This window comes from Pholis gunnellus (assembly GCF_910591455.1).
Source record: "Pholis gunnellus genome assembly, chromosome: 7".
In the NCBI taxonomy this organism is placed as follows: Eukaryota; Metazoa; Chordata; class Actinopteri; order Perciformes; family Pholidae; genus Pholis; species Pholis gunnellus.
The window spans coordinates 23,569,120-23,592,966 of record NC_136533.1 but is presented as its reverse complement, the minus strand read 5'-3'; the positions used below and the strand labels follow the sequence as shown (position 1 = coordinate 23,592,966).

The following is a 23,847-nucleotide window of genomic DNA, read 5'->3' as shown; positions in this document are numbered from 1 at the left end:
AGATAACCTGGGACGCGAATAAAACACTCATTTAACAGAAGTCTCCTTCAAACAAAGACGGTTTGTTTCACTATCTCTGTGAGAGAGAGAGGGGGGGGGGAGGGAGAGAGAGAGAGAGAGAGGGAGAGGGAGAGAGAGGCGGAGGAAGCGGGTGAGGGAGGCGTGTCCCAGCCGTTCCAGCACTCCTCTCGTCTTTTCGTCCCACACGCAGCAGAGCGAGCAGCCGGCCCTGACACACACGGACGCTCCGGTTCCTCTCCTCTCCGGAGCAGTGCGCAGGGCGATCTGCCTTGGGGAGAGAGAGAGAGGTGATGTCCCGGCAGGCAGCACCGGGAACAGACCGCTGGGAGAATGTGAGCGGATGTCATTGCTCTGCTTATGTCATGTTCGGACCGAGCGCATTCAAAGTGGGAACCGATAAAACAGCGACGGGAGCGCGGAGGATGTGTTTCTCTCGTCGCATATAAAGCTGATTATGTTTTGACTCGACTCAAAATGTAGCGACGGACTACTTTCTTCTCCTTTTACTCTCTGAGTTTTACCACAAACAGAAACTTTGTTGTTGTTGTTGAGTCGAACCGGAGATGGAGCCGGAGGAGGGGAAGATCTCCGTGTGGGTCTGCCGGGAGGAGAAGCTCGTCTCCGGGCTCACCAAGCGGACCACCTGCGCCGACGTGGTCAGGGTCCTTCTGGAGGACCAGAACCTGCAGCAGGGCGCCTCGGCGGCGATGCTGTCCGGCTCCCCGCAGTCCTACTGCGTGGTGGAGAAATGGAGGGGCTTCGAGAGGATTTTGCCCAACAAGACCAAAGTCCTCCGGCTGTGGGCCGCCTGGGGGGACGAGCAGGAGAACGTGCGCTTCGTCCTGGTGAAGAACGAGGCGTCGCTGCCCAACAACGGGCCCCGCAGCGCCGAGGCCCGGGTGGTCCAGAGCCGGGAGAGCGGCGGCCCGGGCGGCGGGCTGAGGGGCACCGCCAGGACCTGCTGGACCGCCGCGGCCGCCGCCGCCAACCTGTCCCAGGAGAAACAGAGGCGCATAGTCAGGAAGGCGTTCAGGAAGTTGGATAAGATGAACAAAAAGAAAGAGCAGACTGTTTCTAAAGATCAGGGCTCCGCGGAGAAGATGGAGACGCTGGTTCACCTGGTGATCTCCCAGGACCACACCATCCGCCAGCAGGTCCAGAGGGTCAAGGAGCTGGACCGGGATATCGAGCGGTACGAGGCCAAAGTGCACTTCGACCGCATCAAGAGACACGGGGTGAACTATGTGCAGGACACATACATGGTGGACTCCTCTTCCTCCTCCTCGGAGGCTCCCGCTCCCTCGGACTGTAAGCAGCAGGACGCGCGGTGCGCGGCGGAGGCGGTCGCGCAGTTCGAGGAGTACGCGCACCGCTGCGAGGAGGTGGTGCGGCTGCAGGAGGAGCTGACGGAGCGCGAGGCGCTCGTGGAGTGCATCACCGGGGAGATCCAGGAGGAGCTCAACCGGCGGTGGATGAAGCGGCGGCGCGGCGAGAGGGGAGCGGACGCGGCGAAGGTCACGAGCGGCGTTGCGGAGGAGATGCGCGCGGCGGCGTCTCCCGCCGCTCCACCTGCAGAGTCAGATGTGGACAGCATGTCTGAGGACGAGTTCGTGCTGGAGGAGGAGAGGATCAAAACGCAGCTGGACACCAGCCTGTACATCGGCCTGCGGCTGAAGACGGACATGGACGCCATCAGGGGGGACCTGGACCTGAGCATGTGCCTCTGGGAGACCAGGGAGAGCGAACTTCTGGACCTTCTGGCCAAAGTTGAGACCATGGAGATAGAGCAGGCGGACAGCACACTGACTGGCGACGGCGAGGCGGAGCCGGACACGGTGGGCGACGGGGACGAGCCTGCGTCCGCGGAGAAGAGCAGCATCTGGGTGGAGCAGGCCAGGGGTCTGTCCAAGGCCTGCAACACAAACGACGAGGACTCGGACACGGGCCTGAGCTCCATGCACAGCCAGGACTCCGACAACCCACCCGTGTGCGAGTCGCTGGTGTAGACTCGCTTTTTGTTTGCGAGCACGTTGGACTTTTTACGCAACGGAAAGCCACAAACTCAGGGGCAGCGAGAGTCAGTGTTGGCAATACCAGGGAGATGTTCCTCCCTACCCAAAATGCACCTCAGCACGGATACTGTATTCTATAGCAATAATTCTTATACGTAGTTGCACAATAAGCTAGGAGGGACGGCATGCTTAAGAAGGTTTTATAGGCCGTGTTGCTCCATTGCTGACCTTTGACCTCCATGAGGGAGTCAACAAAGCACCACTCGTTCAGAGAAACGGCTCTAGAGGAGTGTGATGATAAGCCACTTTAGTCTGTAGTCTGCAGCAAGAAACTAACTTTGAGGTAAGCTCGATCACGGGTTGACAAAGAGTTGATGACAGCTTGCTTTTTTTTGTCAGGATACAGTCTGACTTTCTGCTGAAGCCACTGAAAGTTAATAAAGCTGAGTGTTGTACTCTGTGAACGGACAGGTTTCCTTTAAAAGGTCGTCATCGAGAGCACCGTAATGCAGCAAAGTGCCGTTTGGGTCAGCTACAAATGTGCTATGAAAGCTCTTTTTCATTGCAAAAGTTGGGGATCAATTCACAGCAGCCTCTTTAAAGTTAAGATTCATAGCCAGTCAAATACCAGAACCACCGCTACTCTAAAAGTTGATTTGTGTCTGGAAAAGACTGTGGATCAGAGTTGTTATCACTGATCCGTATCCTGCTGACTAAGCAGAGTACATCGCTTTGACATTGTCCTCAGTATGAATAGTGTCCGTCTTTAAAGCACAAAAAAAGTCCTATTTATTGAATAAGTTGAGAGCTGAGTCATATCCTACACGCTGTGAATAACATGTGGTGCCTACTTATGGCCGTCGCAGCTCCTCTGATTTCAAGCAAGCAATCGTTTAAATTGAATAATTATAGACACCCACAAGATAAAAGAAATATCCTAAAACATATTGGGGCATAATATTTTTTTTGTCTTCTCCTAACTTTTTAATCAAGTTATTATTCCTCCAGATTTATATTTTTACATCCCCGGTTTAAATGTGGTATCTTCCTGGTGAAACAGCTGTGTTTAAAGGGGCACTCCAGCGATTTAGTGTCTCACTCCCGTCAATGTGAGGGACTCACAACAGACATATAAAAATGGTCGAAATTCAAGCTGCGCAGACTGAGATATCCTCATTTTTTTGTTCCTAGTAAGGGTCAAGCCCCCCAAAAATACCAGATTCTACATTTCCCATAGTGCAACTGTATCTTTAATTAGACCCGGGCTTTCTGTTAAAAATATAAATAAAATCTCCTCGTGACAAGTGAACCTAACGTCAGCTTAGCAGTTCTGACGGTGGCTCGTTTCCCCCGAAAATCATCTCTCACTCAACAGAAAACGAGGAGCAGACGAGGAAAGCGTTACGTTTCCGTGAAGTTCAAAACGAGGAAATACTTCCTCCGTCAGAAGGACGGCTTTATCAGATGGTGCGAGTGATCGAGTAAGAAAAAATGGAACACATCAGGAATGTGGGCCCATCCATTAGATATCAGCGGTTCAGCAATGTTATGGTTCTGATTATATCCTTATCATTTCATTAACAAATGTATTTAACAATATATGGGGAGCCAGGAAGTCACATGTATGTGTTTTTGGCCTCCTTGGCTCTTCATACGTTACTCACTTGATGATGCAGCGCTCTTATCTAAGTCTTAATAACGGTGCCAGGCCCGCACGTTCTAGTCCACCTGTGAGTACGAACACCTGTACGATTTGACCCCATGTAGACGTCCCACAGTCTCCGTGTCTCTGAACGCTGTGACATTAAGGGTAAACTATTTTAAGCCTCAGTTCACTTTTTTACATCCTGGAAAAAAAAAAGTGAGCTTCCCTTCGGAGCAGCAGAAAATTCAAACAGACGGTAGCCGAAAACTTTCGAGATCGTCCTTAAACTGAATCTCTGTGTTTTTTCGTCAGCGCTGTTGTGATGTCAAGTACATGGTTGACTTTTGTCTGACTGTAAAATGTTGAGAACGAATAACCTTGTAACACACTGATGAAACCTGTTTCTGTGGCGTTAGCTGTTAGCTGTATTCAAATACCAAAATGTGTAGCTAATTTATACGTCGCTTGATCAGGGACATTTCATGGGGCCTCTCAGTCCTCGACCTGCAGCCTGCTAGGTGGCTCTAGATCAGCAACTCTTGTGGGTGCCACACTGGACGCACTGTGGCTGCATCGCAACGCCAGTTGGCACATTATCTCACATGACTGTTAGTGTTGAAATAAAGAGCAAAAATCGATTTGGCTCTCAGTGTGGCTTCATTTGGCGTGACTGACAATGTTTTATTTTGGAGCAGCGTTTTCTCACCTCGGTTAAGAGACGACTTTCCCCTCCCCTCGGCTAAACTGCTTTTCCTCTCATTTGTTTTTTAATTTCATGTGTGCTTTTTTGGACGGAAAGGTAGCTTGCGTACCCCCAGGCTGACAGTGAAAATGGTGTGTGTGTGTGTGTGTGTGAGAGTTTGTATTGAACTGTATGTCATCCTGTCATGCTCGCCACGCATAGTTGTGCTTAATTGCTGCTCTCTCGATCGCTCCTGCATGAACTCCTGCATTAATTATGACAGGATGAAACAGAGACCTGGATGTACGGAGCCAAATGGCTACAGAGCTCAAGTTACCATTTAGTAACGCATACCTCCAAATGTGCCTTCAGGGGGTGTCTTAAAGGGTTAGTCCAGCCAAATTATACAAAAACAAACAAAAGAAATCCCTACATTTCTCACTGTGGTGGAAAATAATCTTTTTAACCTCCCGGTGAGAAATAATCGAGATGAGAAACCTCTTAAAATATAAAAACACATTTATTTAACAGACACTAAATAATAATTCAGCTGAATGGATAGAGCTCTTTCCCCACAGATGGTTCGGAGGTCTAACAACAAGGAATAGACAAAAACAGAGTATATGCACATTATCTCGTCTCCTCCCTTCACCCCCCCCCCTTCGCAGATGTCGTCCTCCGCTATCTGCCGCTGCACCCACCAAGGCCAGGTTCCCAGCCTTTCCGTGGGAAGAGGGTTAGGTGGTGAAATCAGGATTGCACTACAGCAAGTCAGACATGCTAAAATACCTCTGAGATCATTTATCATTAGGTTTTAAATGAGTCTGGTTGGCCTCATCTACATATATGCAGGTTTAAGCGATACAAGTTATATCTAAAAGAACGATATCATACATTTCCACAACACTCCCCTACCTGTAATGGTGTTTAACTATGCAGATTGTTTGGATTTTATCTGTGAAAGTTTTCAGCAATATCTGTCTGAGGTTTTTGCATCCAGCCAAATGAATGGAGGTGAATGGAATCTAGTTTGTGGTGCTCGCTGCAATGATAAATGACATTTGGAATATTTAACAGCAGCCTCCCTTTTCATAAAACACTGGAGAGTTTTTAGCGGTTTAACTACGAGGTCTGCGGATTATCAAGAGCAATGATCGTGCTCCATTCACCTCCATTGTATTGGGGTTAGGAGGAGATAACATTCTACAATTATAAAGGTACATATGCTTATCGTTCTGTAGGCTAATTCCAGTGTGTTTAGACTGGATCAGGGATGTTGCGTAATACCGGTAGTTACGATAACAGTGATATTTAAAAAATGAAATATTGATGACATGTTCATAACACACATATGTAAATCCAACGCCTCTTAAATCACACTTTTGAACAATTATGGTTACAGACTCTCTCCCCACCTCCCGCAGATTTTGAGTGTAATTCATTTGCCAAAAATGAGACACAAACGCCCAATAAACAAAGTTAAAGATGAATTTAACTGATAACATTATTATGAAAGTTATATCGCAATCATAACGTCATCATGAATTATTTTGGCCAGATTAATCATTTAGTGAGAATCTGATCTTAACACTTCTCTCCTTTATGTCACTGACAAGTCAAACCTACTAGAGCAGGAGAATTCCAGACGTGTCACGTAACAAAGGATATCATTTTATACCACACCCTGGTGTTCTGAAGGTACGTGTGGCATGTACAGCATTGTCCACAGAGCCTGTGTCTACAGAATAAACCTTATATCTTCACCCACCGGGGGAATGCTCTTATGAGTACAGAGAAAAGGGCCACAATGTTTACCCAACATGAGTACTATGAGCATCAGTGGGGGGAATACCGAATAACTGCAGATGTGAAAAAAGGGGAAATATACAAACAGGAAGGTAAGTATTCTGCTGGAAGACGCAGTGAGAACAACAAAAGTCCAAATTCACGTTTACTCACTGCTAATGAAACCTTTGAAATATCCAAAATACTGAAAGAATGTGAGGCTAAAGTTGAATTGGCAGTCGAAAAGCAATAACTGAAAGAAGTTAAATTGGAAGGTTCAGTCATTTGGTTGAAGTTCAAGCACTGACAGGAGATGAAGTCGATAAATTGCATTGGGAGTGTTGAAGTGGAAGTTCTGTAAGAATGCCAGTTGTATTGTATGAACTGAAAGGAGTTGTCAGTTGAAGTGTCAGCTGAAGCGTAAGCACTGAGAGTATAAAGTGTAAACTGCAGAAAGAAACAAAAAGCTAATTCACATAACAAAAACACATAGTTAGGTTTAGGAAAAGTGCGATTGACACAAACTGATTAAACGACTCACTTGACTACCGTGTGCCAAGAGAGTCATTTGACAAGCGACTCTCGTGAGAACAGAAATGTCATCTTTACTTTTACTTTTGCACAGGAAACGAACAGCGGTCTCCTGGACAAAAGTCCTGAGAGTTTGTTTGACCCATCCGCCTCTCCTCTCCGACTATCTCGCACTTAATACCACGTCAGTTGCCTTTGCCCATAAATAACCTAGATGAGCGTCGGAGTCAGACACACCGAGGAACACTGACCAAGCTGCGTTAATTGACGGGTTGGAAATGTCAAAGAGTAAGAGATTAAAGTGGTGAATTATTTAGTCAACAGGACTCGACAAACATCGGTTGGGAGAATACCAGGGAAGTGCGTGTAAGTAGAAAAATCCAAATTGTGGAATATGTGTGTCTCTGAAAGACGCAGTAAAGAAAAAAAAAAGTTTACATAATTCTCTACATATTTGGATATAATGAATATCATATGGTGTGTTTTCACATGGCTGCAGCAGCAACACAGCAAATTGCTAAAAAGTCTACATCCATCCGGCTGATTCAGACTTTTACCATCATCATGTGTCGGTAAGACGTTTTGCTTGGGGCACCGTCTGACAGCTCCGTCAACCGCCAGCCGGCTGATCTCTGTCTCATGTAAAATGTGTCACTCACTTATGCCCGCTGTTCCTCCACTGACTGGTTTTTAAATCACTCGAGGTTCTGTTTCACCGGTTGACGAGTTCATCAGTGGCACATGACAAGTGAGTTAATCTAGTTGGGAGTGGTGTGAATGTTTTTGAATGACTCAAGCCGGCAGACACCCACTTTCTCTAGTGTCTTCGGTGGCAGATTGCGGTTGAGTTACACCGTCGGGTTCATTTGATAGGCTCCTCATTCTCCTCTCTGCTTTCTTTCTGTCTGTTTTCCTCACCACAACCCCCCCCACCCTTCTTTTCTTCTCATCAACCTCCACGCCGTCACATTCTGATCCCAAAGAGGCCCTGTGATGTCATGTGCTGGGACCCTTAAAATGACCATTTGAATATCAATTAGTGACGGCGTTGCTTGGAATTCTTGAGGGAAACTTTGTCGGTGAACAGAGAATCTGAAATTTGGAGTAAATAATGAGCGCTGCAAGTCCGCGCATCAGACAGTAGTGTATTAAATAGTTACAATTTTGCGAACATGCATGTTTCTGGTAAGTAATGGACACCCGACTTGATGAATGAGACTTGAGAGTTTGTAAATAGATTTTTGATAGAACGTTGCCGTTGTTAAACCCGGCCTTCATTTACTTCCATTTTTTTGGAAAGTTCTTTTAGTCAAGGACTTACTCAGTTTTCAACCTTTTTCGTGGTCTCTGTCTGCCGTGCAGGCGTGCAAGAAACTCGGTTTTCTTCAAGAATTAAAGGTAACTCATAGAAGTAACAGACATTATTTTGTGGTGAAGTATACCTTTAATGAACAACAGCCAGGCACAGTGACTGTGTGCGGCCTCTTTGAATGTTTTTGCCACGGCGATGTTGTGAATTTGCGCGTGAACAGAGACCAAAACAAACACCTGTGGCTGCCGACCACATTGCATAACTTTCACAATAGCTGGAGATGCTGCAAAAACAACAACTGCTAAGCAGGTGGGTCAGCTGTTTTTGGCATTAAATTGTTGAAGCATAACTTCCAATAAACACACATTTTTGTTTTGAAAGTTCTGTTTATGCGCGGTTTGAACAAATGAGATATATCAATCAATTAGTCTGTATTTTTTCAATTTGGATTAAATGCACTAATTATTACCAAAATATGTAACAATAACTAATAAACCTCGAGAGGCTCCCAAAATATGCGTTCTAAATGACTCGGTACAAAAGATGGAGGAGGGCGATTGCGCTCTACGGACTTGTGTCCAGAGTGAAACCAGAAGTCAACGTTGACTTACTTCTTACGCTACTTCCCATCTTAAGTGACGCCACATCTTTCAAACGTACTTATTGGAACCTAAACCACGATCCTCTCCTGAACCTAACCAAGTAGTGTTGTTGCCTAAACACCACACAGGCTTTAACCAGGCAAAACGGTCACTTGTGTTTCTGGACATTTGAATGTTAAAAGCCACGAAAAAACAAAGTAACTTTTCATTAGATATACAAACAAAGTCTATGTTGCATATACAGATGTACATATGATTATCTGTATATGCATTCCTATTTGCACAACAAATCAAAATAAACCTGTTAAAATAGCTGCGATAGATATCAATCTTCACATCTCACTCTCCCAAAAATGATAAATTGTATGTATGTTTTTTGTTTTTCAGATCTCAACGCTCACTTCCACTATGATGCAGAAAGTAGCACACACTGCGTTGCAAAGGTCAAACTTTTGCACAGTGAGTTCTAGAAGGCACAGGGAAAGAAGTATGTGAAAGTAATAGTCCCAATCAAACATTTACAAACTTATAGGTGTAACCACGGGCCACGGCAAGGTCCGAATTGGGTTTTCAAATTTACCGTGCACTGCACCTTTAACGGCAACCAGGAAGTAGGAGGGGCTAAGGCCTACCCAGCCCTACAGTAGCCCATGAGGAACATTTCGTTGCTGGCTACATAGGCTTGAGAGGTTGATGGAAAAAAGTGTGAGCTTTAGCTACACGTCAGCTACAATTGATGCCAAAAGTTTTCACAGAGGAAAAACTTGGTGGAAATACTTTTTTTTAACCACAGCATAACCTATTTCTTAAGAGAAGAGTTATGCTCACGAGTTACGTCGGTTGTTTGTGCACGGCAGCGTGAGGCCATTCATTTTTCTCAAAACACAATTTATGTAACTTGACATTTAGGCTGCAGGGGATACTTAACAATGTGTGTGTGCGGTCAGGTTGTTAGAGTATCTTGTGTGTGTGTGTTTGTGTGTGTTGGACCCCATAGTGTTGTGTTTGGCAGAAACAGTGTGTGTGTGTGTGTGTGGGGGGGGGGGGGGGGGGGATGTAAGGGCCAGTTAGCAGAAAAAACACCACTGTTTATATAACCAGACACTCACACACTGTATGTGGTTGAACATCGGTTGACTGGTTATACGACTTAACCAACAGCGTATGAACATGTGTTTACTATGTAGTGAATGCAAGTGCAGTAATGTGCGAGCACTGATGTGCTTTGTGTGCACTTCGCAATAACGTGTGCCAGCTGTTATGTTTGAGACACAATCTTCCATGAAGACGAGGATGATTTAAAGGAGACCAACATTCTGATACCACTCTCAGCTCTGTATGTTAAATACGGAGCTACAGCCAGCACAGCATCCTTACACGTTTGATGTTTTTTCCTTTCCATTGTTATTGTTATTTGTCCCCATTTAAGCTTTTCTCATACTGCGGTCGTAGCTACAAAAAAAACACACAGGGCTGGCGGGTTCGACAAAAAAACAGTCACCCAGGAGGCCGCTGATCGTGCCCCGTGTAAAACGACAAGTCAATGTCGATTTATTTGTCTTGTAACTTCCATGCTTAAGTAACTCCAACGCCGTAGTTATTTTAAATTAAACGCCGATCTTTTCCCAAACTAAAAATGTAGTTTTGTAGCCTAAACCTAATTAAGTTGTGTCCTGTGAAGACGTAGGTTTATTTTGAAAACATTACAATGTAACAAGAGGAAATTGACACGTTTTGCTGGACTTTCGTTGGAAAACGCACAAAAAACTAGGAGTTTACTTAACTACAGGACACTGTGTCAGAAGAGCCATTTTATCTCAATGGGATTTTTCTGTTTAAATAAAGGATGAATAAATAAATAAATACAAATATGATACCTTGAAACAGAGCCAGGCCAGCTGTTTGACAGGCTGCTGCTTCATATTTACTGTACACATATGAGAGTGATATCAATCTCCTCATACCCTTTGGCAAAAAAAATAAAGAAATGAGAGAATGATTGGGAGAGCATACACTTCAAATGGTTGGAGTTACCAAAAGCCAATGGTGCATTGTTAGTGCAACAAATTAGAATTTGCATTACTGATAAATCCGTCAATAATTTTTCTGATTAATTGACTCATTGTTGCGTCCACAAAATGTGAGAAGATTCACAACCCCCAATTTCCCAATGCTCAAAGTGACATCTTCAAATCCAAAATCTCCAAAAACATGTACTTTCCAATGACACAAAACAGAGAGCAGCAGCAAATCCTTCCATTTGAAGAGCCGGAACCAGTCGTCTTTTACTTTGGCCTGAGACATGACAAACTATCACTTAAATATGTAAATTGTTCGACTTCTCATTTCAGCACTAGAACAAATGCATTCCTTGCTGTATATTATACAACAGACAATGCAGAATAACAAAAAAAAACTGCCACAAAGAACAAACGGCAAACCAAATAAATGAGTTTCCCTGGGTGCTTCGGGCTGAGGAGTTGAATGCACAAACAGCTGTCCAGCTCGGATAGAAGAGCTGGAGTGTGAGCGTGTGTATGTGTATGTATATGTGTGTGTGTGTGTGTGTGTGTGTGTGTGTGTGCGTGGGCAGTTCAGTTAATCTCTGACGAGAGCTTGCAGAAAGGACTGCATGTGTGCGTGTTTGTGATCTGGGCGAGACGAATGCTCCCGGGGTTTGTGAGTCCTCAAAATCTCTCTCTCTCTCTCACGCACGCACGCACACACACACACACACACTTTCATCATTGGGATGAAATAAAAAAGTCAAGAGACGTTCTGATGGCTCAGCCTTTCAGCGCTCCGTCTCTACTCATCCACACCTCAGAACAGATCTGATAGGTGGAGGGACATCTGATTTAGACAGTTGATACATTTCAGATTTTAAGTAAAACGTGAAATGAGAACGATGCAGCAGTGCATTAATTTGCTCTTTTAAGCTGTGTGTGTGTGTGTGTGTGTGTGTGTTTGTGTGTGTGTGTGTGTTGCCAATACTCGGGGACAGCTGTCGGCGGATTATTTTTTGTTGTCGGATATTTAAAACACCTCATCAGGAGTTGATCCAGTTTAAATGAAACCCCGCAGGAAGGCCTTTAAAATGATTTATTACGACCATATCTGAAGAAGATATATATTCTGTTCATTTTTCTAAAGACATTATGAGTCATGTGTTTCAGCGGCTTCTTTTGATCCCCAGCAGCGATCAGACACACAACTTTAGTGCACAGGCAACAAAAATCATCTTTCCACAGTAGATCGTTTGAATCACTCTACGCAAGGGTGCCTGCATTAAATGTTAAAAAAACACAATGGCCCCCGCTTCTAGACCACAAGCGTGTCAGACACGTTTTTCACTTCACCTCTCACTCGTCAGTCACGCTTTCATTTTGAATCTACGCAGCTGTCTGCACCGACTTTTTGACACTTTCTCTGAACAGAAACTGTCGTCCTATTGTGCGTTACCTTCCGTTAGCCATGATCTCTGTTAGCTGTATTAGCTCCGTTAGCCAAACATACCGTCGGACTCCCACAGGCTGCTAACGTCTAACTAGCTCTCCTACTACCGCCATAAGAAGACGCCCTCCGTTGTAGTTAGCACTCGGTTCGGTTTGTCATTCGCGAAGCGATATACTTAAATACATAGGTACATAAACAAATACATGCAATTGTCTTATCTATCCGTGCACATCAAGAGGGTAACAATTTGTAATTCGTAGCCAAAACAAAAGTCCAAACAGAAGCAGCTGATGATCACTTGCGGCCTCCACCGGTGGTTAAGATTGGTGAATAGTCGGTCAATGACAGTATAAAACAGTCAATATGTTTTCAAAAAGTGTGAATCACTGCAACCACGCAAGATCCTTAAACATGAAGTCATACATGTGCACACAAATATGAGGTTGATGGGTCCAGCAGTATGCGAGATTAGCCGGGGACAGACAGACGGGCCCAGAGATGCACAAGCACACAGGCTTCAAATACATAATCTCCTGCCTGAGAAAATACTATTTTATGTGTCATGGACACCACTGTTTACGTTCCATTGTGATACTTTTTCAGGGTACCATATACCATGTATATTTACACAAATCAGACCCGCAATAAAATGGCGGACGGTAAAAATACTGCACTATTTAGTAAATGGGGAGTGACTTTAGACACCACCTATAGTCATGCTAGCTCATTGTGGCGTCATGCTAAAATGCTAACAGTGACAATGCACATGCTGATTTTGATCATGTTTACTTTAGTAAGCTAACGTTTGCTAATTAGCACTAAATACAAAGTACAGCTAAGGCTGACATGGCAAAAAAAAAAAAAAAATGTATTCAGACAAAAGCTTTGTGCAGGACCTCGATCACATGTTACAGCTGCATTGTGCAGTGACCATTAGATCCCCTTCCTTCATTAACCTTTCATCACCGCTGACCCCTGAGGAACAAGTCACTTAGCTCATGATTTATCGAGCTTGTCAGCGATATTATTTATTTAGACGGGGTTTGGCAGAATGGGTCTGAGTCCACATCCTCTATATAAAATCTACCAATGCCGTCACTGTCGGGAGACCCAGCTCATTAATAATGAAGCAGAAACAGCTTGTAGGGCCGGAGCTGCTGTTCTGCTAAGTCAACCAGCATTAGGACGGGAAGGCCGGGATGGAATGGAATCATACATTTGACTTAGAATGTCACAATGTGGGGACAATAGTTATAAGAATTAAATACGTTTTAACAGTACATGAAAGTAGAGCAGTGTGGTATGCAAACTTCGACACAAAGACGAAGTTTCACCCTCAAGCAAGCTTCCTTCCGACTGAAGTGTCTCTGAGGGCGTTTTCAGAGCTGCAGTTCGTTTACCATGTTGCCATTCAAGAACTAATTTGATACAGTTGTTGCATTTGCGCCACGGTTCGTTTGTGTTCACACGGCAACATTCAAGGGCTGTCCAAAAGTCTTCAACAAATGCCACCCTCAAAGCAAGCAGTTCTCTCATTTTTCCTCTTCTTCATTATTGGAATACCACCAGCATGTGTCACTAATGGTTTTTCGTTGTGGTTTTGTGGTAAATATACAACACTTCTTTTTTTTTTATTGAGTAATTGGTAACGTCATTTACATTTTCAATTATTCAGTCAATCATTCTGAAACATCTTGGAGCAATTAAAGTCAGGAGGTTTATCAGTGAATCAAAGAGAAATAATGTTGAATATCGTTGCGGTGAAGAAGTGCCACTTAAAGAGGTTAAAGAGGAGTAAATCATGCCTACATGTGTGTAGACTCAACAGAGATAACATGGAATGAGAAAAGTTGATCTACAGGAGAACACATATTTGAAAGCCTGAGAGCCTAACTGCATTTTATTTTGTACATGTTTTCCTTTCTGTGACAATCCCAGGCAACAGGTGTGTACTTGCTGCATTTTAACATCGCCAACTTGTAACATTATTTCTTCAATGCTACGGGGCAACTCCGATATCGTTTTTACAATCGAAGCTGTTGGCAGCATTGCATATGATTAATGTAGGCAGAGAGCGAGAGCAATGACATAACTGGAACAAGCTTTTCCAGTCCGAAGAAAGAAAGCCGCCCTTTATGGGAACGGATGAAAGCAGTTGACTTGAGCTGGGAAACGTCGGGGACTCAACACATGCTGTGTGTCAGAAACAAAAAATGTGACCTTGATATGTCTACCAGAATGTCGCCCGGTGTGACGACGTTCCCCGCTGCCTGACACGTCTGGAGACCGAAACACATCCTAACACAGACACCTTTCTTTATTGCTGTTTGCAGCTTACAAAGAGATTTGGCATTTCAATATTTTCAGCTATGCTGAAGTGCTTTTTTGGGGGTTGACCTTTTTTTTCTGCAGATAGAAACAACTCAATGTAGGATTTTAACTTCTTATGATAATGCTATACATAAACTATCAGTGTTTCCCATATAATTCAATGTGAAGGTCATAGTAGTACCCATCCTGATAATTTACATGCACACTCAAATTCCACTATTATTCAGAATAGGACAACATTCCCAATTTGACATGGCTCATGTAAACGTCATATTCCATTTGGATATTCTGAATTAGGCCTTATTCTGATTGGACCATTTTCCGATTAAGACATGTAGGATATGCCGATATTATTCTTGTTTCAGGAGCATTCTTTGAGCATGTATACAGCGCATTTGGAATATGCGTCTCAAAAGGGGTTTTTATGCACTTTGCGACATATGGCCTCTTTCCTGTTTAAAACCAGCTCTGTGTGTTGAACACAAACCATCTAGCCAACAGAGGGGCTCAGATATCAACAGGTTTTTAGATATGCGCAAATATTGCAACGCCGTCCATTTCTAGATGGCGGTTGAAGGAACGAAAGAGGGGGGCTGTGTTTACATGGTCCAAAAAGTCCGCCACCGGTGGAAAACTTGGACTGTTTAAGTGTCTTGCCGTGTTGTAAAAACCTCCCCGTTTCTATATTACCCAGAAAGCAGAGAGGCGAAGTGAGATCAAAACAAGAGAGAGAGAAAGAGAGAGAGAGGCCACTGCATAGAGAGAGCGAGGAGTGAGAACAGATGATAAACACGAGGAACGAGACACTGATTTATTGCGGGAGGAGTCGGGCCTTGACTTTTATGAACTCGACGAGCTGGTTCTGTTCTTTTCTCCACTCCGTTTTTTATTCCGTCACTTCAATCATCTCTCCGGCTCCATTCCTCGCACTAACCCTGACAGTCAATTAAGGCAAATGTCAGCAGGAAGGGCGGGGGAGGTGATCAATATTTAACGTAAAAGCAGCTCAGCCAGACAGACAGAGAGGCGGTGGTGATGTCAGAGACAGAAAACACACACACACACAAACTAAAAAGCTCCAGAGGTAAACAAAGAACATCTGTTCCATCAATCTGTTTGGATCAGAACTAAGGGGTTTGAAGATCCGATGTCACCTGAAGATTTGATTTGGTACTTTTGACTTGACTGCTGGTGTTGTCAGAGCTGCCTTTAAGTGGTTTAAAAAAATAGATGCACTTCAACTTTTACTGAGTGTAAATGAGTTTCTCATGCTTCAGGATGTTCAATGTTTAGACCTGAGAAGTGAAATCTGGAATTTGCATAATAAAGCCACAGTGGAATGAAAAGCGAGACCCTTATGATATGATGCATCCCTACACTTGGGTTGGGAGTGACTCGTGAATATGTGGCTTGTGGTTGAATGATCGCAACATTTACAGAATACAAAGTCCCTTGAGATTTCGTGGGATTACCTACGAATTACAGCGCATTATTTTTCATAAGTATAGCCGTGAATGCTGAATGAGACCAGCCCGTGAAGGAACATGTCTTCCATTGAAGTTAATTGGTGTGTTTGTAATAGTTGTTGAGGGATAACGGAGCTCCATCCCACAGCAAACCAGTCGACAATGTTGGCGTTGTAACGTTTCTGCAAACGCTTCTGGACACGTTGAACGGTGACGTTTCGGAACCGCAAATGTGTTTCATGAAGACGTTTGATGTCAGCCTCGTATCACGGTTGCAGGAGCGCACAATGCCACGTTGAGAAACGATTGGTGCGGTTTAGGCAACAAAACCACTTGGTTCCGGTTAGAATAAACGTCATGGTTTGTGTTGCAATAAGAATGTAACAACCGCAATGTAACTAGAGTGAATAAATTACAGTACAGCTAACAATAGTACGTAGCATGCGTAAAGTCAATGTTTACTTTTGATTTTGCGCCGCACACGAACAGGGGCCTACTGGATGAAAGTCCTGTGTTTGTTTTTGCAAAAAATGGAAGCATAGCTTGTGAAATGTCAACCGAGGACTCACTGATTCACAACTGTCGGTCAGGTGTGTTGAGGAGCGAAGGTCAGAGGTAGCGGGGGAGGGACACATTTGGACGAAGCGTCTGTGCATCATCTGTCAGAAAAACAAAGAGATGAAAGACATATTGAATAACTGGCATCAAACATCGGAACAGTTAATCTGGTGTGATCACTGCCATCGCAGAGGGAGGGCACCAATCTATTTTAGTCGTTGGTTTTCCAGATGGGCAGGGCTGGGTCGAATAGAGTGGAACAAACAATCCTGTTGAATTAGTTTAACAGTGTCGGTTCACCCAACATCACTTAAAAACACCTACAGATATTGAGCTATGCAGAGACATCAGACAGTGGAAAGTAGTTCCAGTAAAAACACATCACTCTCTTAGCAGTTTAAATCCAAACATACTGTTATCTGCTTTGAAAGTCAGTCAAACTGTGATTTCAATATCTACGTGTATCCGTGGATATCGGTTTGGTGGGGTTGTTCAGCTGCGCTCCACCTATCGCAGTAATGTAAACTCTGGATTAAACATCAACCAGGAGTCAACACACACACTGCTCCGAAGCTGCCTTGACCTCACGTTCCTCCCTCACGCAAACAGACACTGCCTGTGTCAGAGCTTTTTTTTTTTTTTAAATTAGTGAAATATGTGATATTTACCAGATCGGTGAATGTCTGTGTGTGAGAGTCGTAACATCCTTTTTTTCTCACCAGACTTAAAGTATTCCCAGAAAGAAAAGTGCTGACAGTTTGCAGCATTCCTTGACTTTGTGTATTTGAGTGTGTGAACACAAAAACGGTTTCCCACAGTTGGGTGGTATCAGAGCTGAGCTCTCGACAACTTATCAATCATCTTTCACAGGAATTAGAGACAGGCAATGATGCCTTACGCTTTGTAAAACACACACACACACACACACACACACACACACACACACACACACACACACACACACACACACACACACACACACACACACACACACACACACACACGTTACTAATTTATATTTGCTTCTTAAAAGACAAACGGCTCTTGGGCGCTTCTGTGAATCCCTTTCTTACTTTATAGATTTGTGTTGTCATGCCACAGTGTAATGGAGGCTAAATGAGGAAGCCGGTGGAAATTGGATAAGATGAGAAGCAAGCTCCGGGGTTTAAAGAACGCAAAGCTGTTAAGTGGCTATCAGATTTAAGATTTAGAGATTTGAAGGAGGGAGAGCAGCTGCAGCTGGCTCTGCTGATTTTTTAAATGTGATTTTAATGGTTCATTTCGTGAACGACTACCTGTACGTCTCTGATTGTGACGCCCAGGTGTTATGAAACAGACTGCTCTGGAGGACAAAACGAGCCCACCCTTTTGCAATCACGCTGGCTTTCTCATTACTCAAAGGGGTCAGGATTGAGTGGTGTTACAATATATATATACAGTATATATTATATATACTGTAACCTCAGATTCCGCAGCTAATTACATAATGAAAACATTAATCATGTAGAAAGGCGAAGGAACAGGTGGGATTACGATCTCATTAGTAACACACTCTGATTGGCACACACAGGCTTTTTTAGAGTGTAAACATTACTCTCCATGTAAAAAAAAAAAAAAGCAAAACAGTTACAAAAAAAGGAATAAATCACAAAATAAGTTGATTAAAACTGAAACAAAAAGAGCAAAAACATAATATAAATCTTATTTAAAATGGCTCACAGATATATTGTTTCGTTTTTAAAAAGGCTCAGTAATTTCCTGAAACATGGGCACTGCAGTTTTTAGCAACTTAAAGAGCAAAGGGTGTGTTTGTTTGGGACTATTCTTTATCTGTGGATTAAAACACATTTGGTGCTCAAGTGAGTATTTATGACAGTGACTTAAAATAAACACGGTGTGTGTTCGTTGTTATGAAGGAACAATTAATTGGTGGTTCTGGTCTTTTAGTGTATTTTGTGGCATGCATGCTAACAATGCTTGTCATTCCATTCTAGAGGAAGTGTTGTCATGTGGGTTAACTACATTTCATTGGCAGTATTCAATTGAGAATGACAGGACATAACTGACAATCTTCTTTTAAGGTGCCAGCTTACTTAAAATATATCCAACAAATTAGCTACCTGGGAGTCCAGGACCTGTGCTTGAGTATTTTTTACTCTCAATAACTCAAATACAAAAGGTGCAATAAATAGTTTGACACTTTGGAAAATAACGAATTCACTTTGTTGCTGAGAGTTGGATGATAAGATTGGTACCACTCCCAGGTGTGTACACTAAATATGAAGCCATAGCCAGCAGTTGGTTAGCATAACTTAGCACATAAATGCTAACATAGACACTATTATATATTAATGTTTCGATTTCTGTAATACAGAATAAACAATACAGGTCCAACGTTTTTGTGAGCTTTAGAGGTGCAGATTTTGTAACATTCGTACACAGTCAGGCTAGCTGTTACCAGTCTGTATGCTAAGCTAAGCTAGCTGGTTGTACCTTCATATTTACTGTATGAACATGAGACGGGTATCAATCTTCTTATCTAACTCTCGGCAAGAACGTGAATATATGTATCTCAAAATGTTGATACACTGCTTGTGTCCACTAAACCAAAGAGACGTCCAGTATTATAACATGGAGAAAATGACATACAGCACTGTGAGTGACTTTACAGACAGGAATGATGTGTGTGAAAGAGAGACCAGGATAGGCAGGATGTCAACTCTGACTCCAGCCTCTTCATAGTCAGCGACAGATGAATAGATGGAAACAGATGCTGCCTTTCACTTTCCTGCCCGCCACTTCCTTTTACCTCTGTAGCATGTGTGTTCGTATAAGACGTGTGTGAATTCAGCTCTGCTCTCGTTATTTTCTATTCTCTAGCTAATTAGAACAGCATCACGGCACAGAAGGAAATTAAACCATTAACGGTGTCCTAGCTTGCTCAGCAGTACTAGGTGAGCTAGTTAGCTATTTCAGTGGTGCTAAGTGAGCTAGCAAGATCAGTGGTGCTAGGTGAGCTAGCAGTATAAAGTAAAGATGCACGCTTCCTTATGCGCAGTGGCTGACGGGTGTAGTTTGGTAGAAAGAAAGTAGTTCCATCGCCAAACTGCTCACAACAAGATCTGTGTATTATCCGGGTCACGATGATTTCTTGACAGCGACATTGCTGTTTCGTTTGGGTTTTTTTGTGCTTAGCGCACCACAAGAGAAGGCAGACATCTCTACTGTCAATATCTCCAAAACTAGGAAACTCACAACAAAACAATCTAGATTGATTAAAAAGCTCTAGAGGTAACAGGTGAACTGTCCCTTTAAAATGTAACGCTGCAACCCAAATTAGAATATTACTTTGTAATGAGCTAGTACAAAGAATTTAGGGAGGACTTTCCACACAAACGTTAAGAATGCACAGATATTTCAACACATTCCAATAAACTTGTTTTTTGGCCCAACAGGTTCCATTTAATACAGCCGAGACATGTTAACAGTATTTCTCACAATCTCACGAGCTTAACTCGGTTATTCTGACCCAGTTGCAGTGTGATGTTTACATGCATCGACTAGAACAAAGTGACGTAAATGACCAGGATAAGAGTTATCCACGCACAGCCACATTTGTCATTTAAAATCACTTCTTCACGTCTGCTTTTATGTAATTTTACAGTGCGTTGCTTTTTTCACCCTCGCAGCCTCGTGTAACCTAATTTCTGTGTCTTGTCATGCCGGTACTTGAACTAATCATGCACTGACATTTGAAGTGGATATTTATGGCGTTATCATTAGGTGTGGAGCTGCGGTGCTTGCCAGGATTGAAAAGTAAGACACTCCCAGGTTAGTTAAGCGCTCATCCACTGCGGTGCAGAGGCATCAGGGTCAGAGGGACTCTCCTTCACTTTCCCCTGGAATGAAAGAATGTGATTGTAGATTAGCTCAACAGGGAGGATGTTAGGAAATGGGAGGCAATCATTAACCTGCGGGTTCCTATCCAGCTATTTGATTTCAAACTCTCTGAATTCCTCTTGCATTAAATATGTTTAAAACTGCAACCGTAAACAAATACGCTTCCCTCAAAATGTAATTGAGAATGCGGTTTAGTTGCATAGTTAGGCTGGGCTGTGATGGCATAAACTACACCAAAAAACGTCCTTGTTCCATGACGAGACTTTCTACCTATATTCACGGAAATCTGTTTGAGAACCAAAAGACAAGCATGCAAGCAAACAAGACGTGAACAATGACTAATCATATGCTACATGCCTTGTACCCGTCAGCTGCCAGGATGTCCCAAACAGCAATTTACTGGATTCTTCCGTGTGAAACGTCACAAGGGCAAAATCATTTCTCATGACGACAAATCCTCCTGAAAAAAAAAACAGGACATGTACCGCACTGAAAATATACACAATATTAATCATTATCCCTCCGAAAGACCTGTAAATCCAGACCCACCACCCGGTGTAACACATTTAAATCTCTAAGCAAGCAGGTTGAAGCTTAATGTTTCTCATACAATGATTTCATAATCAGACGCAAGTGAAACGGTGCGGGCTAATTGAACACAGGTATGCGACCCCCTAAGTCCCCCCCCCCCCCCCGCACATTTTCTCTCCAGGTTTGTGTAGTTTGCCTTTGATCCTGAACTACCGAGTCAAACCGTTACAAGGTCAGAGGGTCCACTCGGTGCATTCCTCAGCTTTTAATAGGTCACCAGCAAAAAGACTTGAGACGTGGGACAAAACTAAATTGTTTAATTACAGGAAGAAAGAAAAAGCTAGAGATAGAGGCCGAAAAAACAAGTTCCCATGATCTGCTCCTTCTTTAGTGTTAAAGCCTTCACCCAGCCAAGTATCAGTGTGTGCTTGTTTCAAGCCACGCCCCTTCAACCATCCACTGCAAACCATGACAGATTAATAGTGGCAGTAAATCGACAGTGTTAATGACCAGGGAGACACTTTTCAGGTAATGAGGAAACAGTTTGATATACGTGTCGTTAAGATGATGAACTTGAACACACACATTTGACAGAAGAGAGACGAGGATAAGATCATAAAAAGCATAAACACAAAATATAGATCTCTTCTCTGATCGGGGTCCATTTCACTCACGTGCGAGCGTTCAGACCTGAGAAAGAAATGTGGGGGCATCGCAGAATCCAGGTGGGAGAAGGAGACGAGACCGAAGGAAAGGAACAGTAACAGCGCGTGCGCTGCTACATCGTGCGTGTTGGTTGCCTCGTATCCTGTGGCCTTCACCAGCTTTACTCGGTTGTCACGGATTCCACTTTTTTCAGAGCACTTTAAGGACGTCCACATCACTTTTCCGTAAGTCGCATCATGTTATTACTTCAGGTATGGGTTGAAACGTCTTATATTAAATCATATCAGAAAGGGTTGACTTAATGTGGACATGGCAGTGTGGACCAGTAGTTTTTAAAGTGCTCAGAAAACAATCAAAAAGAGCTATGTCGGCAATCCTTATTTAAAGGTGATCAATTCGGAATTCAGAGTATTTCTGTTGCCTCCACACGGCTCTTTGAATACAGCGGCTTAGCCGAGGCGGCTAGAAGCTAACGGTGCTTACAGAGCTAACGGCGCAAACAACGGCAACAGTGCCGACAGAGCTACCCTCTGCTGTACAACGTCGTAGCGGCGTTAACGGCTGTACTCGCCGTGTGATCGCGGTGCAGAGCATCGGCCTTTAGCAAGCCAGCGTGGCACAACAGAGGCACTAAATAAGCCAAGCAAAGTGAAGCTCGGACGACAACACACACAAAGGGAGAGTTGTTTGCTGATATATTAATTCTCTGAATGTTGTATGTAGCACCTTTAAGGTCAGCATTTGTCATTGCTACTTTGGTCCTTGCTTCCTGCGAGAGTCAGCATAAATAATTTAAATGAAATAAAACACAACAGACTGTGAGAACTGTCAACACTATCTAGCAGTGACGTATGAAATATAAGAAGTTCCAACCCAGACTCAAGATAATTACATGATATGACTGTGGTTTTGGAAGCCCAACGAAAAACTGACTCATTACACCCCCCCCCACCCCACCCCGAAACACACACACACACACACACACACACACACACACACACACACACAAATAAATAAATAACAAGTCTCCATTAAAAAGAATATAAATATTTTATTAGCGCCAACTGCGCAAGACAATAAAAAACAGAGTCATTATGGGTCAACTGGAAATATAAACAGCACTGGTGCAAAGTAGTATCAAAGTAGATCTAGTTTACATGCACATGCACGTGCGCACGCACTCATACAATTCAAGTATAAAGATACCACGAGCGTAATACTCTGGTAGACCTGAGCAGATCTTCACATGGATTCATGCGGGTATGGACCCTGCACAGGAGTCCCCACATGACACTTGCAGAAGTTTAATTGGGTCCTTATGTGCATTAGTTACCCATTTGGTCCAAGACCACCTGATTTACACCACTAACTAATGTACGACTTCCCTCGTTCCATCGTGTCCCTCTCCGTTCTTCAGCGTCAGATCAGCTTAGACTCTCTGGTGTTCCTGAATGGGACGCTGGTCTGATGGTAGGAAGACAACTCCCTGGAAGACAAAAAGGCTCAATCAATGAATCGCTCCAGAGAGGACATACAGGGAAACATGGTCACACATGTTATTTAGATTCAAGCAATAATGGTTCTTCCTTGGAAAACAGATGCATAAAAAAAATAAAAAAACTTCTCAACATAGAAGTTGAGTCAAATAAAAAATTAATAAAAAAGACACCAAAAGAAGGTAAGGCATTGGAGCATTATGTGCACATTAAAAATACTCCATTCTTACCAAAGACTACAGGAAGGGTTCTTCACGTTAGACAGACTTTGTATGACTTTTCGTAATTTCCCCTTTCTGGTGTTCATACCACTGTGAATGTCCCTGGGTTCATCGAGTTATGGTTTCTTGATAACATCCTCACTCCTGACCATAACATAGTTCCTCTGAAACCGCACCAAGATTCACATTCTCAGGAGCCCACAATTACATTTTGCTAATCTGCCAAAACCAACCCACTTGGTAAAAATGTTTGAGTCGCAATAATTCAATAAACCACAGATGTTTGTCGTTAAACCGAAGCGATCAGTCGGACTAGAGCGATCTGGGAAGAAAACACACAAAACGGATGAAAGCTCTTACAAAATATTTCAGATGCCTCCGGCGTTTACCAAACCCTGCAGGAAGGGTTCTTCACGTTAGACAGACTTTGACACTACTTCTACTGCTTGGATCAACCCTTTGAACTCTGATATAGGGTTGCAACTAACGATTATTTTAATAATCGATTAATCTGTCGATTATTTGTTCGATTAATCGGATAAAAAAAACTAAAAAGCATTAATTTCCAACCCTTTATTCAAAAACAGAGCTGACAGTGCAAATTCACAGTGCATAACATCTTCAGAAAGTGC

At 43.3% G+C, this 23,847-nt stretch overlaps 2 protein-coding genes across 2 annotated transcripts in view; one reads left to right on the top strand and one right to left on the bottom strand.

Moving 5' to 3' along the window:
* Window positions 1–219: 219 nt before the first annotated feature.
* Window positions 220–4,316, top strand: LOC306699228 (ras association domain-containing protein 10-like). The gene has a single exon (XM_079163773.1). The coding sequence runs from the start codon at window positions 585–587 to the stop codon at window positions 2,025–2,027; it is 1,443 nt and encodes a 480-aa protein (XP_079019899.1). The 5' UTR covers window positions 220–584; the 3' UTR covers window positions 2,028–4,316.
* Window positions 4,317–22,645: 18,329 nt separating this feature from the next.
* Window positions 22,646–23,847, bottom strand: part of LOC306699069 (uncharacterized protein) — a gene marked incomplete at its 5' end in the record, with an annotated part of 57,988 nt that continues 56,786 nt past the window's right edge. The window contains one exon of the mRNA XM_079163568.1: window positions 22,646–22,984. Within this exon, the coding sequence (XP_079019694.1) occupies window positions 22,918–22,984 (67 nt within the window). The 3' untranslated portion in view covers window positions 22,646–22,917. The remainder of the gene's footprint in view (window positions 22,985–23,847) is intronic.

Excerpts from the sequence above, each read along its gene's own strand:
- LOC306699228 (XM_079163773.1), top strand. The coding sequence starts at position 585 with ATGGAGCCGGAGGAGGGGAAGATCTCCGTGTGGGTCTGCCGGGAGGAG.